Source organism: Schistocerca nitens, chromosome 4 (genome assembly GCF_023898315.1).
Source record: "Schistocerca nitens isolate TAMUIC-IGC-003100 chromosome 4, iqSchNite1.1, whole genome shotgun sequence".
In the NCBI taxonomy this organism is placed as follows: Eukaryota; Metazoa; Arthropoda; class Insecta; order Orthoptera; family Acrididae; genus Schistocerca; species Schistocerca nitens.
The window spans coordinates 361,788,780-361,808,971 of NC_064617.1; the positions used below are offsets into that span (position 1 = coordinate 361,788,780).

General features: G+C 39.8%; 1 protein-coding gene across 4 annotated transcripts in view; it reads left to right on the forward strand.

The window, feature by feature from the left end:
* The window catches only part of LOC126252111 (uncharacterized aarF domain-containing protein kinase 2-like), a 116,080-nt gene that overhangs the window by 59,430 nt on the left and 36,458 nt on the right, over positions 1–20,192 (forward strand). For 3 of the 4 annotated variants that reach the window (XM_049952976.1, XM_049952975.1, XM_049952979.1), the window contains one exon: positions 19,697–19,921. The exons of the other annotated variant lie outside the window; for it this stretch is intronic. In XM_049952976.1, the coding sequence (XP_049808933.1) occupies positions 19,697–19,921 (225 nt within the window). The remainder of the gene's footprint in view (positions 1–19,696; positions 19,922–20,192) is intronic. 4 annotated transcript variants of the gene reach the window in all.

Sequence of the window (20,192 nt, forward strand, 5' to 3'; positions counted from 1 at the left end):
TTCCTCATCTATGTGAATGATCTGCCGTCTAATTTAAAACAAGCAGAATTAGTTCTTTTTGCAGGTGACACGAGTGTTGTAATCACTCCCAGTATACATACAGAAATGGAAGGATGGTGAACAACATTCTCAAAAGTACCATTGGCTTGTTTTCTGCGAATGTTCTCACCCTGAATTTCACAAAGATACATCACATTCAGTTCTGCACCTCTAGGGGTAATGCATGGTGATGAAATAATACATAGGGTGGAAACTTCAAAATCCTTATGGGTCCAGATTGATGAGAATTTAAATTGGAAAAAAAACCAACACATTTTAGAACTCCTAGAACAATTTAGTTTAACCACATTTGCACTTCGAACCATAGCAAATTTTGGGGAGAGAGAAATCAGTAAGTTGACCTATTTTGCTTATTTTCATTCAGTAATTTCATATGGAATAATGTTGTGGGGTAACTCATCTTTAAAAAAGAATGCCTTCATTGCCCAAAAATGTGCTGTAAGAATAATATGTGGTGCTCACCCACGATCATCTTGTAGACATCTGTTTAAGGGGCTGGACATTCTGACTACTGCTTCACATTTTTATTTTTTCCCCTCATGAAAATCTGTTGTAAATAATTCACTACAGTTCAATAGGAACAATGAGGTACTTAATTAAAATATTAGAAGAAAAAATGACATTCATTACTCAACATTAATGTTGTCTTTAGCACAGAAAGGGGTGCACAATGCTACAACAAAAATTTTTGACCACTTATCCCGTGGTATAAAATGTCTGACAGCACAGTGAATTTTGAAAACAAATTGAAAAAATTTTTCCTTGACAACTCCTCCTGTTTCTTAGAAGAATTTCAATGTTTGTATGTTTGTAATGTGTAAAAGGTGATGGGTAGGAATTGCTAACTCAATCTGTATATCTTGTTTTTAGTTTGGGGAAATAATAATAATAATAATAATAATAATAATAATAATAATAATAATATGTTGATGATTAGAGTACAAATCGATGTACAAATTAATTTGCAATATGAATGTAAACTGACTCGTTCCACATCATGATATGATCCATGGAACATGAAATTAACAAACTAACAAACACTATAAACATAAAGACCCAATGGACACAATAAATCAGAGGGAGTCCATTTTCTTCTGAAGAAAATGTAAGAAGAAAATGTAAGAATGGTAGAAGTAATGCACATTTTCATCTATACTTAAAGATTCCTGTTATAATGTGCTGTTGATAAAGATTGTCACAAATTTCACATAGAAATGATTTCTGAATGTGTCACATTAGATTCAGCAAACACATAAATGAAACATACTCATCAAAATATGATTATCTCAAAATATGATTATCTCCCCATTTGATAATTCTGTTTATTGGGAAAGTTTATGTGCAATTTATATTTATTCTTACAGCTATGAAGATCACAGCTAAGCTAAAACAGATTTCAGCAAGTACTTAATATGATTTATAGCTGACAACAAAAATCAGACTGTAATATGCCAAAGTCTCTTGAAGAGGCCTCTTAAAATTTTTATTGACTTTTCCCTTAGTATTATTGCTTACGATTTAGTGGGGGGGGGGGGGTAGTGGGGGGGAAGAAGCAACAATCTATTTGCATGGCAAGTGCAGAAATTGATACAGTGAGCACTACAATGAAATTTGTGAACAGGATTCAATTGGAAACTTCCCAAATAACTTGGAACTAACACCCTTTTGCGGAAGCAGACTGAAGATATCCTCACATGACAGACCAGACAACTTACAAATCTGTACATGGATTTTCTTTGTACCTAGTACAAACTTTATCACAGAATCACAAATCAAAGAATAACATTGAATTACTTAAGATGTCCTTTACTATATATAAAGTGACAGTTTCTATGGAGACATTTTAAATCAGCAACCCACTGTGCTTTTAACTGGTACAGACTGTTTCGACGTGGACTATAGGATAGATGGGCTACCACTATATGTGTTTTTTCAGCCATAATACTCATATAATGTCTTGCAATTATAGGACAAGTGAGTTTTTATGGATCAGATAATGGACACTAACTCTGCATTGAACAGCACACAGATGCACACAGATGCTAATTGGAAGGGAGAGGAGGGATTTCATGAGACTCATTACAGGTGCCAAGGATAGAGATTTATTTGAAATTATTCTAAATATTTTTTTTAGAATAATTTTCAGCTGTTTGATAACAGTCACAAAATGTTTGATTCAGTTAACATTGAGGAGGCAGTAACTTACCATAAAGCTGTCATAGCATCAAAGACTACAGATTTTAAAAGAAGTGTTAAGAAAGTTAGAAAATTATCTTTTATTATCAATTGTGGCAGGTGGCAGATTGCAGGTTACCTCAGAAGCCAACAACATATGAGGGCTGTTCAAAAAGTAAAGTGACTTTTCAAATTGCGCAGGCAACAACGTACATTTGATTATTGATCTTTTTAGTTTTGTTTTGTTGGTCCACATGTCCCGAACATATGTTCACAGTTTCAAGTGTACAGCATACTTTGTTTTTGATAGATAGAAAGGTTAGACGTGTTTTAGTGTGCTCGGTGATTTCCGATTATTATAAAAAATGAAGCAAAGAATTTGCATCAAATTTTGTGTGAAAAATGGAATCATGTGCTCTAAAACACTTGAAATGTTGACAGTGGCATATGGTGAGTCTACGAAGATGCCAATGATGAACCTCACTCTGGATGCCCTAGCAAACCAACAACAGATGATAATGTCAAAGCTATGAAGAAAATTGTTGAATTACCATAAGAGAAGTTGCCGAGGATGTTGGCATATCGGTCAGCTCATGTCATGCAATTTTTTTGGACGTTTTGGGTATGAGACGTGTGTCAGCGAAGTTTGTTCCAAAACTTCTCAATTTTGATCAAAAGAACCATTGCATGAGCATCTCTCAGGAGCTCTTAAATGGCATCAGTGATGATCCTGATTTGCTCAAAAGGGGCATAACTGGTGATGAAACACGGGTTTACAGTTATGACATGGAAACAAAAGCCCAATCGTCCCAATGGAAGCATCCTGGAGAGCCAAGACCATAAAAAGCACACCAAGTTCAATCAAATGTCAAAGTTTTGTTCACTGTTTTTCTCAATTACAGTGGCATAGTGCATCATGAATTTTTGCCTCAAGGTCATAAGGAGTATTACCTTGAAATTATGTGCTGTTTGCGACATTATGTGCTGTTTGCGAGAAGCAATAAGCAAAAAGGTCCAGAATTGTGGAAAAACAATTCGTGGACTTTGCATCATGACAATGCACCTGCTCATTCATTGTTGCTTGTGAGAGATTTTTTGGCCAAAAACAACATGACAATTGTGCTACAGCCACCTTATTCACTGGATTTGGCCCCCTGCAACATCTTCCTGTCAACGACTGAGGAAATAAAAACTGCATCACTGGAAATACTCAAGGCTGTACCAAAAAGTGCTTATGAGAAGTGCTTTGAGGATTGGAAGAAGCATTGGCACAAGTGTATTGTATCTGAGGGGAATTACTTTGAAGGGGTCAACATGAATATTGATGAATAAATAAATATTTTATCCTAAAAATATAAAGTCACCTCACTTTTTGAACACACCTTGTACATTCATCTCTGGTAATAAATATGTCTGCATCTACAATTGCATACTTTTTATTTTTACTGTGTATTAAGGTTTCTTTCTGTTCTGTTCATGATGAAGAATGGGAAGAATGTCTGCTTGTACACCTCTGCAAAAGCCATAAATTGCCTAATGTTATCTTCAAGTCCTTGTGGAGCAGATTCATAGGGGACTGAAGAATATTTATAGTTTCTATCCTGAAAGAAGATTCTGGAAGTTTTCCAAGTAGGTTCTTGTGGATGTCCGGTATTTTTCATTGAGTGTCTGCAAATCAATATTTTTCATGATTTCTATTACATTTCTTCACCAAACATGCAAGCCAGTATCCATTCACAGGACTTTTCTATGAATATACTCAGTGTCCCCTATTAATTTGACCTCATGTCACATTTGAGCAGTGTGTAAGTATGGGATGTACAGTGCAATGCCTTTGCAGACAAACTGCAGTTTTCCACTATCCTGCCAATAATCACAGCCTGCTACTTGCTTTACCTATAACTGACACTATATGAGAATTCTACTTTATACCACATCTTTATCCCAAAACATATGTTTGACGTGACGAATTCTATTTGTCGTTCTTTAATCTGGTAGTCAGAAGATACCTTGCTTTCTCATTTGTGATTGTACAATTTTGCATTTGTCTAAGTTAAAAGCAAGTCACCAGGTCCTGCACCAGGCTTATATTTTGTCACAATCTCTATGGATGCTGTTGCAAATCTTGGGTAACACAACTAATAATAGCTGCTATATCATTAGTCTGCGATATTACATTACATTAGATGCAGTCCTCGAGTCCTGTGGATATGAGCCTTTAGGATACGGAAAGAGGTCAAGGATAGATACTGTATTTAAGTATAAAACAATGAAATGACTCAACAATATGAATTATTAATTAATTATAAAGAGCATAACACATTAATTTTATGAGCTTCTTTGAAGATGCTCTTCAATGAAGCAGAAGAAGCTGGCCAACAGAAAGGTGTTTGTTTCAGTCTCAAACTCCACCATATTAGCCATAATACATTTAATATGCTGTGGTAGGTTGTTGAATACATATGTATCCATATATCTGACTCCTTTCTACTAATTTTAATCCCTTTGTAAAGCTTGTTTTTGGTCTTAGTGCTATATCCACTTTTGCACTGTTTTTGAGACATGAGAAATATTTATAACAACAGATTAAAAAAAAATACAGATTATGAAGAAATTATCAAAATACCAAAGTTCTTGAAGATGTCTCTGCGGAATGTTGTCTAGCTAACACCTGATATAATGCTTACAACACACTGCTTCATTGTAAAGATATTGTCCCTGTAAGTTAAGTTTTCTCAAAAAATGTTTCCATAATTGATTAGTGATTGTAAATATGCAGAATAAACTAGATTCTTCATTTGTAAATTGCCTATATCAGTGTACCCGTGTACAATGCAAATTTCACTGAATTGTCATGCTTTGTTAATTTTAGGGTATTGTTTTGCATTCAAGGTTGTAATCTATCTATAATTGTAAAAATGCAACAGTTTCTACATAATCTATTTCGTTGTTCAAGTAGGCTATTTTTATAGATTGTGGAATACTGTAAGAAGTACTGAATTATAGTGTAGTCAAAATTTGATAACCTCTTTGTGTGAACCATCTGTTGATATTTTCAACTATTTCATTAGCAGCTTCTGTAGTAAGAGGACTGATACTACTATTAGGTCTCCAACTTTGCTTCCACCGTTTTGCAGTAGATGGCATTAATGGACAGTAGTGGTGCAAGTCATAGGTCGTAAGTGTCATACAGTAAGCTTAGGCATTTGAGAACATAACGCCATCATTATATCAGTCGATTTTTGATTGCATCTTAAAGTTATTCTTGGCTGAATATGTCAACTTACGAGCCCAATTCTCATCATTTGCGGGAGGTTTTAATTTTCTGCTTTGATAAGAAGAAATCTGCGGCCGAGGCTCATAAAAAGCTGGGGAAGACCTACGATGAGACGCCTGATAGTGACAGAACTTTGCAGAAAATGGTTTCCATGCTTAAAGAATGGTGATTTTGACGTTGAAGACCGGCATGGTTGTGAAAGAGAGAAAGCTTTCGATGAAAGAGAGAAAGCTTTCCTGCCCCACCTGCCGTATTCTCCAGACATTGTTCCCTTTGACTAACAACTTTTTAGTTCAGTGGCACACGACCTGGCTGCCCAGTGCTTCCTGTCATATGAACAATTGCAAAATAGGATTGATGCATGGATCTTCTCGAAAGACGCCCAGTTCTTCTGCTGTGGGTTTCATATGCTACCCAAAAGATGGCCAATACTTTGGAATGTAAATTTTTTGTAAGATGCTCACAATAAAGCCTCAAACTTTGAGAAAAAATGACGGAAACAAAGTTTATTCCTAAACTTGCACCATCTTTCAACAGCACAAGTGAAAGATGATTTATCTCTCGAAATAGAACCCTGCAGTACACCATGTACTCATGAACAGCAAAAGTCCTGTTATATTCATCTAAGGCACAACAGACATTACTTCAAGTGACTGTTAATGACTCTCCATCCAAGACAATATGCTGCACTCTGCCTTGATGCAGGTGCAAATCAGGTTAGATGCCCTATAGCAACATATTTTCTTTAGAAGTGTTGATATGTTATTGATTCAAAAACTTTTCAAAAGTCTAGAAACACCAAATCAATGTAGTTTCCTTTGTCTATAGTACTGAGGATACCATATGTGAAGAGTGTGAGTTGAGTTTTGCATGATGGATGTTTTTGGAACCCATGCTGTTTACTTTCTTTGTATAAGGTTATTTTTTCCAGGTAGGCCAGTACATTTGAACTCAGAATTTATTCTAGTATTCTTCTACAAATAGTTGTAAGTGATATAAGATAGTATTTCTGTGAATTAAATGTACTCCTTTTTTTGTAGATGGGTGTGATGTGTTCTTTTCCAATTGTAGAAAACATCTTTCTGCCCAAAGCCTCTGCAGTACATTGCTGTTGAACAGAGCTAATGCAATGGTAAATTCTGTATGGAACTTAACAGAGACTCCATCAAACTGTGCAACTGAAATGAAGTTTTATTTTCTCCCCTGATTCTAGCTACTTTTCAGCACCACTGCTGCTAATTATTATGTTACTCATCATAGCAGTGTTTTTGTAGCCTTGACCTTAGTTACCCTCTACTCTTCTGCTGGCCAAATGCATTTCAATTAAAATATGACAGTCTGTGAATTTATGATCTAGTTTGTATCTACTGCTCAGTTGGCATTGTTTCTTAAGAAGTTTTTTGAAAGAGACCAATGGTATCTGACTACCATTTTCAATTATTTTGTTAGGTACATGTTTTTCTAGCTAGGTTGGCTACTAATTTGAAATACATTTCCTTTTTGTATTCACATCCGGAATTAAATGATTATAGCTCTTGTGTGAGAAATTGAGAAATTTTCCCTTATTCATTTCTGTGCTTTTCTAGCTCTTTGTACCTTGTGTTTATTGTTAGAATTATTATATCCTTAAAAACTCACCTCTGTCTTCATGTGAACATTCTCGAAGTTGCCATGTTTTCATCATGGGTAGGATGCTGAACCATCTGTTCTTGGGAATTCTCAGAGGAGGCTTTTATATTTGTTTTTCACAAAGTTTTCTCTCATCTTCCACTTTTGAAGCTGTAATTTTATCAGTTAGTTGTGTGTTGATGAAAATATCCTCCAAATACTGCATAGAATAACTTTCAAACTTAGATTCTGAGAACAAGAATTTATTCTGAATCCATCAGTTTCTTTTACAGATGAACTGGTGCCTGATGGTATTGAACTATAACTTTTATCCCATTTGTGATTTCTATTGTGGCCAAATAATTTTGTATGCAGTCCGCCCTTGGTAGCTGAATGGTCAGCATGACAGAATGTCAATCCTAAGGGCCCGGGTTCGATTCCCAGCTGGGTCGGAGATTTTCTCCGCTCAGGGACTGGGTGTTGTGTTGTCCTAATCATCATCATTTCATCCCCATCGACGCGCAAGACTTGCACCCGGTGAACGGTCTATCTGACAGGAGGCCCTAGCCACACGACATTATTATTATTATTATTTTGTATGCAGTTTCACGATTATTGTTTATTGCTGCAGAATCACTAAAGTCTTAGGTGGACGTCTTCCACTCATCTCGAGACTTGGGGTCCATAGTCATTTCTAGAAACAGTGCTATGTACAGATTGGAGGCTATGCCAAGACACCAGAAGCAAGGCTGGGTGTTTTCACTTTCTCTGCCAGCTGTCGGAAGGAATTAATGATCTTCGAACCCAGCAGACAGGTATCACTTGTTCTCATAAGAGCAATAATCTTGAACACTGTTTGGGTACAAATGCTTCTGGGATGGCCCTTTCACTGTATTAAAAAACTCCACAAGGCATGCACATAGTGTGCACATGGTTTTCCTTCCTATCACTTACCACCATTTCACTAATGCAGACCAATTTTTCGTAGAGGAAACTGTGTCTGTGGTATTGGATAATACATAAGCACTGTGGATACCTTGGATACATTCCACTGGATAGTAATCACCGTAAACACCCACTTCAACTAGCTTGCAACTGTTCGACCAGAGACAAAGTGGCTTTCAAAGTTCATGAATTTCAGCCAGCTCTTTCCAAGCCTGTGAACAGCAATTGTGAAGAGGCTCCATTCTAGTTAAGATCAATGTATGTATATCTCGTATTTGTGTGAGTTGAATGAATAAAATTCTAAAGTATTATATAATATACTTTAGACAAGTACTCCATGAAGTGAGCTGTAGACCTGGGTGTGTGAATACTAACTTGATCATGTGTCTAGGTAACCACATTCCAGTTCAAAGTCCTGTACACTGTTACCTCACTGTGCAATTCTATCAAATACCTTCTTTAGGATTGAGAGGAACCTGTTATCAACCTGACTTCCACTGTCTCCTGCCTTCATTGTTGAATGAATATAACTGAATTTTGAAATGCTGCTATTTAAAGACTCTATGCTGATTTATACAAATCCAGATACATATTACATAACTGTACATTGTACCAATGTGAAAATAACCAATTTTTTGAAAAGCTTAAAAGATTTCTATTAACCAAGTGGCAGTAGGAGAACACACACATATAAACGTTAAGGAAATTTGCAATCTTTTAGAGCCATGGCTCCTTCTGGTAGCAGGGTTGAAGAGGAAGGAATATGGGTGAAGAATAGGCCTGGTGAGGTTTAAAAAATGGGAAGAGTTCGAAAAAGTCGTCCAGAACCTTGGGGCAGGGGAGACTTACCAGGCAAGGTGAGAAGGAAGTACTGATTACTGAGGCTGCACTGGATGAGATTTGTAAACCTGATAGCTTAAGAGGTGGAAGATAAGATACTAACAAAACATTGTGCAAGAGTTAATAGGAGCGGAAAGCTAAGTGCATTGTTTATGGCAGAGGTGTAGGTGGGGGAAAATAGATAGGTCAGAAAATAAAAGACATAGGAAACTGAAAGGGAGTGAAGAAAGAAGTAGCTATTGAGAAGAAATGCAGAACTGAAGAAATTAACATAAATTAAGGTCAGGTGGGTTACAAGAACCAAGGATTTGTAATGTCAGTCCCCTCCTGCAGAGTTCTGAGAAACTAGTGTCTGGGGAAAGAATCCAGATGCCACGTGTGGTGAAGCAGGCACTGAGGTCATGACTGCCATGGTTAGAGCATGCTGTACAACAGTATACTGTGTGTTGCCAATATGCACCCTCTTTCTTTGTCCATTTATCCTAACTGATAACTTGATGGCAGTCATACTGATGTAAACAGCTGAATAGTGTTTACATAACAGCTGGTACATGACGTGTTGTTCCACAGGTGGCTCTCCCTTTGATAGTATATGTTTTGCCAGTTACAGGGCTGGTATAGGCAGTGGTAGGAGGTTGCATAGGATAAGTCTTACAGCAGACATGATCAGAGGAGTAGGAGCTGTAGGGTAGGGAAATAGGTGCAGAAGGAGCATAGGATCTGACCAGGATATTTTGGAGATTGGATGGGCAATGATTAGCTGTTCTAGGTGTGGTGGACAAAATGGCAAGACAAGGATAATACTGAGTAATAAGAGGGGTACTCTTTGCTGTTTTTTGGAGGGATCAGTAGTACCAGGCTTGGATGTGATGGTTCGGGAAATCTACTTTTGAAAGATTGAAAGAGCTGTTGGGGTAATTAAGTTCAGTGAATGCTGAGGTGAGAATGATTATGTCTTGCTATAGAGTCAGCAACTGAACAAACACATTCACCTCGAAGACCAAGGCTATATGGGAGGAAACATTTGACATGGAAAGGATGGTAATTGTCAAAATGTAAGTACTGCTGTTAGCAGGTTTATTGTGAACAGAAGAGTGTAGCTAACCCTCAGATTTGGAATAGGGCCATGTGGAATTTAATTGGTAGAATGTATTTAGAAATTCCAAAAACTTTAACAGGTCAGCCTCATCAATGAGTCCATATGGCAAAGATGTCATCAGTGTATCTAAACCAGTCCAGGGGCTGAAGACTTGTGGACACCAGGAAAGCTCCCCCCAAGTGACCCATGAAAAGGTTGGCATAGAAAGGAGCCATCCTGGTTCCCATGGCTGTGCCTCTGGTCTGTTTCTATGTCTGCCCCTCAAAGGCAAAGTAGTTGTTGATAAGTATGAAGTTGGTTAAGATGAGCAAGGAGGACATCATAGGTTTGAAATCAGGTGGGTGCTGGTTGAGGTAATATTCAGCAGCAGCATGACGATCTTAGTATAGAAGTAGGTGGCAAGAGTGGTGACAAGCCAGGTGTGTTATGGGAGTGGGATGGGTACAGATTTCAGATGACCTGAAGCCATAAAACCTGGGCTGTGGAGCAATGAAAGAAAGTTGTTTGGCTGGATGAGTCTTGTTTCATGCTGCTTCCAGCTTCTGGTTGAGTTTAGGTCTCATGAGTGAAACAAGCGGAAGTTCGATGATGATTTGGGAAGCCATTTGCAAGGCTGCGTTACTGCGAAGGATTATATGACCATTTTGGGTGATCAGGGCGTACCATGGTACAATGTTTGTTCCCCAACTGTGATGCTGTTTTTAAAGATAATCGGGCTTCTGTTTTACACAGCTCGCATACTCCATGACAGGGTTTGTGAGCACGAGGAGGAATTGTCGCTTGTCCCCTGGCCACCACAGTCATCAGATCTCAATATTATAGAATAAGCTTGTCAGTGTACCATTTTTACCTTTATTTATTTGTATTGGCAGTAATACATGTCTCGCCTCCAGAAGGCAAGCAATTGTTTCTCATAATCGATTAGTTTTCTTGACTGCATTTTCCTTTCTCTGCTAATTTCTCACCAGTCTTACAGGTAGTTTTTAGATTCTTAAACAAGGGAAAAAAGAGGAAATAGGTATTAATTAAATACATCTGAACCTCTGACATTTTGCTAATAACATTAGGTCTTTAGTACAAATGAAGTTCAAGAATGAGTAAAAGAGCTTAACAGAAGTAGTTTGGATGTAGGAGTTAAATCTATTTTAATTAGAGTAAAATAATGTTTATCAGCATATCAAGATACAAGATTGTAAAAATAAGAACTGATGTAATTGAAGCAGTGTGTGAATTCTAATGTTTAGGACAGTTGAAGAGAACAGTTGGTTTGGATAGCAAAATAATTAAACCAAAGCATTTTGAAATGAAGATTCCAGTGTGTGTTTCCAGTATGTGTGAAAAGAGAAGTTTACTGTTAGTGCATATTAACAGTTTTGAATTATTTCAATGAGTGCTGTACTTTTAATGTACAAACTACTAAAAAACTGAAGAGATGTTCAAGTAACAGTGAAGATATGTCTGTTGTGAATTGTAGGAGAGGCAGAAAAACACACAGATCGGGAAACAAACAGGAGTGGTAGATACAATAAGTTGTTTTGAAGATAGTCGATTTTTCAGGCCAAATCACTAACAATTTCATTAAGAAATTGCCAGTTTTACCCATCCCCAGTCATCTTCAGATTGTAAGATGAAAGCAATAGTTCATTCTATCCACTGGGGAAACCACATTGTCTATATGCCAGAAAATAAACTATTTTCAAAGAAGCATTTGAATAATCTGATGTCTCCAGTATGGCCCGAATGTTGTTCATTCCAAAAGATTTAATTATGACATGAATGAATATGGAGCAGAGGTGTAGTAACCAGTGGGTTACTCCACATACTGCCCACACTGGACATAAGTTAGGTCACTACAGCAAGCGCAATGTGCGCCAACATTCAAACGGTGTGCTGCAAGTACCCGAGGCCACCAGCCACCATCACCTTGTCCACCATGAGCGCAGCACTACATCAGTGACATGTGATGGGGACAGCATCTTGATGAGGACATACACTGGCCTTGGAACCATCAGTTGTTAATGTTCTCGAGACATGTAATTACCTCCGCTCTATTCTTGTTGTTGTCACTCCATGACCCAATAAATTGTATCTCTTTTAAGGCTTTGTATTTCCATGTATTCCTATTTATAACACAAGCAGAAACGAGTGAGGGTTGAAATTTCATGTGTTTCAGGGTTTGTGGTTTTTCTGCCAATTGCCTCTTTTATGGAGCCTTTACTCAAGTCACTTTTGCAACAGTAGCAAGTGCATACGGCCGTATTGGAATGGCTGCTGGCTTTGTTGACCCAGGCTCAACTGCCAGTTGTTCACACTATGATGAAACTGCAGGAGACTGGGATGCTTACTAGAAGGGAATTTGCCAACATTTTGTAGCATTCTGAGTAGTCGACAAGGAGGTGTGTAAAGCACTTTTCTTTTCTTATCACTTACTGCATCACTTACCTCCTCTGCAAGAACCAGCATGCCTTTCTTTTGACAGTTTACTGTTCTCCTATCACCAAAAGCATATGCATGTGGTCACTGTGCATATTGAATTTTACCAATATTGCAAACAGCCGCAGCAGTAGTGTCGAGCTGGGGCAGCTGAGCTTCATGGCCTTACTTGTAAGTGTTGGTTCATCACGAATAAGTCTCAGGAGTCTCAGACATTATGATCAGAGATATGATCATTTGTTCAGCACCAGATAAGATTTGTCAACAAGCTCTTCAGTTTGAAGGTCTTATTTTGGAAAAGGTCTTGAATATTGCAAAATATCTTGATCTCCCAAGCTATAAGCCGCCAATTAGAGGCTTAGAGTGATGTTCCTGTTGTTCCTGGTAGGCAACCCCCCAACGGGATGAAGTAGACAAACACATCATTGGTAGCAGGAACAGTGAACACCACTTCCTTTTGTGCCTTTTTTTAAAAGGAAGTCATGGGGATGTCTGCAGGCTTCAACAAACTCTTAGATTAAATGAAGGTAATCGAGCACCCATTTTCCTACAAGTTGACATGGGGGCTGCCATGTCCATACTCAAGTCCCCACTGTTAGCGTGAGTCTAGCATTGATTGCTAAGCTATAACAATTAGTAGATATTTATTCTCAGCCAACTCACTGCTGACACAGCGTACAAGAGAGTTAGTTGTCAGTTTCGTTATGTGCTTGGTGGTTAATGATGCAAGCACTGAAAATTTGTTTGAGGTTGATGCCTTTGCCACTTTTGGTTTTAATATTATGGATGCAGTGCATATGGTGTCATATGAAGTGTCTTATCATGAATTGGAGTTTTTATGTTCCGAGTTTTTGGATGTATTTGTCCTGACGTTTGTTTGGGTATACAATTTCATGGTACATATCATCTCTAAACCCTCCGCCCACACTTGCCTTTTTTTCAGATGTGGCTAGTGTCACTAGCTTTTTACATAACCAGGTTAGGGTGTGACTGGGTTGCTTAAATCATTAGTGTGATCGGACAGATTTCTTCCAGTGAATGGCTCTGCCCTTAGTGATCGTGAAGATGCTGTCTGGTCAGCTTCAACCCTGTGGTGACTTCAAGGTGACTATTAATGCACAGTCAGTTAGACATTTATCCCCTGCCTTATCCAGAGGAGTTGCTCACAAAGTAGGCTGTGGATCACTTCTTTTAAAAATTGACATGGTTGAAGCCTTCTTTCAGATTCCATTGGACAAAGCATCTAAACAGCTGCCTGTGGTTAATCCACCTTTCGATCTCTGTCAATATCAGTGCTAATGTGTGGAGTCACTAATGTTCCTGCCTGTCAACATTTTTTATAAAAGGTGATGATAGTTCTCCCTCATTACAATAACTATCTTCACGATATCATAACAGTTGCTACCACATAACCTTTGTTCTGTGTTTACTGTTCTACAACCCTCGGGCCTCAAATATCAGCTCACTAAGTCTTACTTTTCCCAGCCTTCCATTGTATATTTGAGTCCTGAAATTTCTCAGCGGGATATGCACCCCATGGAAAACCATGTTGTTGCTGTTATAGCTCCTCCTGTCTGTGAAATCTACGAGAACTTCAGGTTTTCCATGGCAATGTGGCATACTGTCACTAGTTAATTCACAGAGTGGCTACTATTGCCCACCCCAAATATCTGTTGCCCTGAAAATCTGCTCCTTTTGTTTGGTGTGGATCTTGGGAGTAAGCTTTTATGCAGCTTAAGGATTAGCCTTCATTCCGCGCTGTCTGTATCTTGCAACATTTCAACCCACAAGCATCTGTTCCCGTGCCCATGTTTGGGGCGAGGTAGGTCCTGTCCCATTGCCATTCAGATGGCTCCAAACAGTCTATTGCCTTTGTATCAAAAAATCTAAACTCGGCTCAGTAATAGAGATGGGTCGTTCGTGAACTAACAGGTCCAAAGGAACACGTCACAGCTTTCTACCGATAGTTCCCGGGAACAGGAAATGGTTGGTCTCGTTCCCGCAATGACGCATCGGCCGGTATAGTTCCAACCTCGGTCCCGTTCCCATCTGTATCGGTCTAGGTCAGGGCTTCACAACATACTGCTCGCGGAGCAAGCTGTGAGCAGCAAGGTGCGAGCACGGAGCAGCGCGAGCACGCTACCCCCACTATCGGACCAGAGCGGAGAGTGGGGAGAGTCACGTGGGGTACACAACAGCTGCCGCCAGTCGATGTAAATCCGCGGCCACCTGCAGGGATATCACTCACGAATTATTACTGCGACAAATGAAACAAATAAAGGAGAATGTACACATGCCTCATAATTTTATTAGCTTAGTGTATGTCTCTACCATCTGTAGACACTGAAACTAAAGAATTCCACGACAATCCTATATTTTCAACACTTTCTTCAACACTACTTAAAATATCACCTCCGGTTGTAGTGTTCTTCATGGCTACCACATCGAGGAGCTCCTCCCTCACCTGAAGATCTCTATTAACACCTCTAATAAATATGGCAAGCTGCGCTGTTCCAGTGATATCAACACTTTCGTCTAGAGCTAGAGAATACGCCATAAAATCTTTACAGATATTTGCAAACTGGCTCTGGACGTCATCTGCCATGTCCTGTATGCGACGCATAATGGTCATGTCAGATAATGGCACAATCCGAAACTGTTCAGCTTGAGATAGACACAAATGTTCCGCTGCAACTACAAAACCATCTTTTATTAAATCGCCATCAGTGAAGGGGCGCAGGGATTTTGCTAAAAATAAAGCAATTTTGTAACTCACTCTGAGAGCTGCCTCAGTTGATTTTTCTTCGTCGTCCAGATCTTCTTCGGATAGCTTCCTTTTAAGTTTAATAACTTCCTGTGCACGATCTGGTCAATCACATTTTCCACGTCCGTAGTCTTTCGCGTGGTACGACATATAATGTCGCTGCAAATTAAATTTCGTAAAATAATTCAGCGTTTTGTGACATACTAATCATTTTGCAACATCATCTTTTTCAGTAAACAGATACAATTCCTCCCAATGGGGGTTGAACTGCGAAAGCATGGTTGGGGTTACACAACGGCGACTTCACATGATTCTTAACCAGCGAAGTGACTGTTACGAGCCGATCGTAGTACTTTAAACGTTACACAGTCGGCGCGAATTCAATAGGCACGCTGCGGCCCTATTCAAACGGGCGCGCGCATTTCCTCTCCCTCCCACTCCGCGACCTTGCAGCTGCTCGCGAGCAGGTGCCTGAGCAGACGCGAGTACTCGTGCTCAAAACCGGCCAGTTGTTAAGCCCTGGTCTAGGTCTTCTACTTATAGTTCCCGATCGGCACCTCGGCCGGTCTTGTTCCAGCCTCGGTCCCATTCCTGTCTGTCTCGCTCTTGGTCTCTCTCGACCAGACTCGTCTTTCTTCACGTGGCCACTCATCACAGTTCCATTGCCGACTGCTCGTAGTTAGTTCAGTATTGAGTTGTTGTTGTTCATAATTTTGTTCGCTTTGCACGCCCATTCTAAATCTGTTTCAAACATTTTTTGAACTCTGAACTTCTGGTTCATTTTGTATTCTATTCAGCGTCCACAACTGGTAATTAAAATGTATTTTGTAATTATGTTAATTATACATACATCTTTTCAGGTAACAAAATGGAGTATCAGCTTACTTCACTATTTCAATAAACAGAAATATTTGTAAAAAGGCCAGTTTTTGGTATTACACATGCAAAGGACATCGGCATGGCACACACAAGTGGCCATTTTCCGTCTTTTTTTGATCCAAGATAAAAGAGCATGTTCATTGTTATGGAAGGCAGACCGACTTACAACCAAATGAAGCCCACAAGCCCACGCTTCGTAATCGAGTGTATGGTGTCACATTCTGTAAAGAGAATATGATAACCCCTACAATATTATTTCAGTGGTACCACGTGATGCATGAAAAATTGGCCCCAAGTACTAGACTGCTCTTTGTTGCTTACCAATTGTCGTCTATTGTTTTGAAGTTGTTTGCATTAGCTTATTTGTTATTTCTTCGCTGCCTAATTATTACATGTTTATTTATTCTGCTCATAGCAGTCAACAAATCTTGCGTAATTGGCGGGCAGTCGTTACTCGGGGCCGGTTTTCCATGCGCCACCTTATATTATTTACCTGTGATCAGCCACATAATGCTACAGTTGGCTAAATGAGATGTTTTGCAGAATCACGAAAATTACAAGTGTGTGAGAATTATGTTACGAATAAAAACTCTGTACTCCAGAGGGGAGTACAGAGTGGCGCCTTCCATCTTCAGACACCTATGCTACTAATTTTCAATTTTTCATAAGAACCATATACCAAACACAATGAATGGTGAATGAGTAAAACTGAATGGTTCCCAAAGAAGAGTGATCACCGGTGAACTAGCTCCCAAGGATGAATGACTTTGCCCAGCTCTACTCAGCAACATTATACTCAGGTGGAAAAATAACCCGTAAAATTTTCATGTGTTCTTGTCTGGTGAAAATTTTCATATAATTATGGACCATACTCCCTTGGTTTTCTCGTTGAGCCTCTCTGCATTCTTAAAAGACAAAGCTGCTCATTGTTTCAAGAATTGGGATCTGTTCTTGTCATGATACAATTACGAAACCCATTTTTGCCCCACATCACAACATGCAAATGCAGATGCTCTGCCTGGCTCCCTATGGACTCTGGCCCCTCATCTCACAGCTAGGAACTGCTTTGTTTTCAATGGGGTGCGGAGGTGAGCCACATAGTGGTTGGTTTCACCATCTCCCGTTCCCATGATGCCTCTGCCGGAGTGGTGGATCTGGTGTTCCAGCAGGTTGTATTCACGATACGACATGGGTGGACGAACTGTCCATCGGGCCAGGCATCAGACCCACTTTCAATTTTTATTGTTGTACCATCGCCTCTCGCCGTAGTTCCAGTGGATTTGCGATGGTAGGTCCTCCACTTAGTACATCAAGGTCATTGGAGGGAACTCACACAAAATTGCTGGCTTGCTGCCATGTGCTTTGGCAGGCGTGTATTGGGATGTGGAACACCTAGTTGTAACCTGCTGCAAGTGTTTGATTTAGCAGGCAGCATTGCGCACTGTTTTTTCACCTTGGCTGGCTGGCCCTTATGCTACCGTGGGAGAAAGTCTACATTTATTTCACTGGTCCTTTTTTAGACACTTTCTGGTTATTGATAATTGATGCTTTTTCTTGTTTTCCTAATGCTGTTTGTCGTCTGTCTGTGACAACAAATTTAAGTGTGTGGTCCTACCAGAGATACGTGCCAAAGAAGGCTTGCCTTGCACCCTGTTTTCAGACAGCGGTCCTCAGTTTGTAACACAATCTTTCAAGGATTTTTGTATGCTTAATGGTCTACCTTCCATCTGCAGTTGAACAGAAGTGAAAAGTCTTGTCTGAACATTTAAGAAGCTGATGTGCAAGTGTGAAGAAGATATCCCAGCAAAGAAGGCTCTCGCATTTTTTTCAAGCTCTAACAGAATGATGCCAATTGGGGCCAAGCGTCCCACTAAGCTCATGCACAGCCCTCAGACACAGACACTGCTTAACCTCTTGCTGCTGGGTAGGTGTCACCTAGCTGCACTGGTTTTGTCAGTGGCCATGCCCATGATACACGTATGGGCTGGGGTATTTGGATGGTACCCTCACTGGATTCCCACTGTCGCCCAAAGCCAGTGCTATCATTGTGTCTTGGTGGTTCGCACCGAACATTGACTTGTGGCACCACCACCAGAACCAGTTGTGCTCAGGATGGGCGCAGGACCCCCTCCTTGGTCTGTGGACATAACATCTAGTTCTTTGTTGGCCCTGTCCACTCCAACTGTTGTGCTAGTCAGGTAGTGCCCACCTGTCCTCGCAGTAGGGGCTTTGTTAGCAATGTTGACAGATTTGCATCCTGTGGAAAGTCCTGGTATTTGTCACTGTGCCGAGCAGGCACTGCCATCAGTGGGGACAGAAGCCAGGTCCCTTTGCCACAGCCTGTCACCAGAGCCTCTCCTCTCCTCTCCTCTCCTCTCCTCTCCAGTTCCCCATTGTTGCTGCCTGTGTTGTGCCCCTTGTTATGGACTCTGACACTGAGATGACTCCTGCCCTTCTGTCACTGCTCCTTCCCGCAATTTGACTCAGAGTCTGCTCTGTGGGCTGTATGGGTGCCCTTGTCCCTCTCACCTTTCCCTGTATGCACCAGTCTGGGTGAATCGGGAACTTGTAACACATTTGGATGCAGCCAATGGCGCTGCCACAGACACCATGGACAGCTCTTCAGTCACAGCATTTTGCACAGTGATGCCTGGTCTTTTCGTCTGCAAGGAAAGAGGAGTGTAGTAATCCACTGGTTACTACACTTACCACCTACAGCAGATGTAAGTCGGGCTGCTACAAGTGTAGTGCACGCCAGCATCCACATGGTGCTCCCACAAGTACCCAAGGTGGCTGCCAGGGACAGCTCAGTCACTGATCGCCATCACTTGGTCTGCCGTGCATGCACAGTAGTACACCAGTGAAAGCTGAAGAGTTGGCAAACACACACCTCATGTATGGTTTCATTGGATGCAATGGGAAGTGTGTCACAATGAAACAAACTTGAGCTGTCTTTGCAATGACGCCAACCACATCAGCTGTACATAGTGAGTGAGAAACCAAATCCTGTTTTTTGTATTGTATGTTTTGGTGATTGCATATTACAGGCTTTTTAACTGGTATGAAGGTATTTTCTCAAAAATTAATGTAACTGGGCAAACAAACTGAAAAAAATCATTACATTATTGCTCTCTAATGAGCTGGTGGAGACCTTGGGTCCATCATACCAAAATACTTAGAAGGTATCCCTGAATAACCTCTGACAGTTTGTTGATGGAGTTCTGGTTCACCCTGTACTGCATAGAGATATCTGGAGGATTCCTTTATCCAGCAGCAGGTGTCATATGACTGCTGAGATGTACACTTTCAACTCAGCATAATTTTTTCTTCTGTTTCTGAATTTGTGACACATAATGTACATTGGCAAAAGTTTTACATATAGCACATTATTCAACAAAATTTGTATGAAAGAAGGTTAAGTTATTCAGAGCAACTCACTGTTTATTGCTATACTGTATTTTCTATGTTTCATTTAATATTGTGTGTATACTATGTTGCTGTGGTAGATATCATAGAGTTCTAGTTCCTCCTCTTCTTCTCCTCCTCCTCTTCTTTCTTCTTCAATTGAGGTTTCATTAATCACTATATAATTATAGATTTTTCTTGCTATTTCTAGGTTGATATGACTGTCGAGGCTCACAATTTGGAAAGATTTGCAAACAATTTTGCAACTACGCCAACAGTGAAATTTCCTGTGCCTGTATGGAATCTTACTCAGTCTGACATTCTAGTTGAGACATTTGAACATGGAGAGCCATTACTGAATTATGTTACAGGTGATAATACAAATGGAATAAAAACTCTGCTGGCTGAGATTGGGATAAACACAATTCTGAAAATGGTAAGAAACTGATTATTTTTAATTCGGTGTCAGTAAATGTTTTACATGAACTGTGTGAAAGAATACTGTATCTTACAAAATGTTGGCCATAAAGTGCCAACATTAATATTATTTGAGTTTCAAAATGGAAATTCTACCACTTCCACTACACTCCTTTCTGTAGCACCTCCTGCACTTTGCTCCCATTGTACAAAGCTGCTCCACACTGCTAACATTTCTATGGCTGCTTCTGTTTCCAGTACGTTAGTTTTATTTTTTAGTTACTCACAAT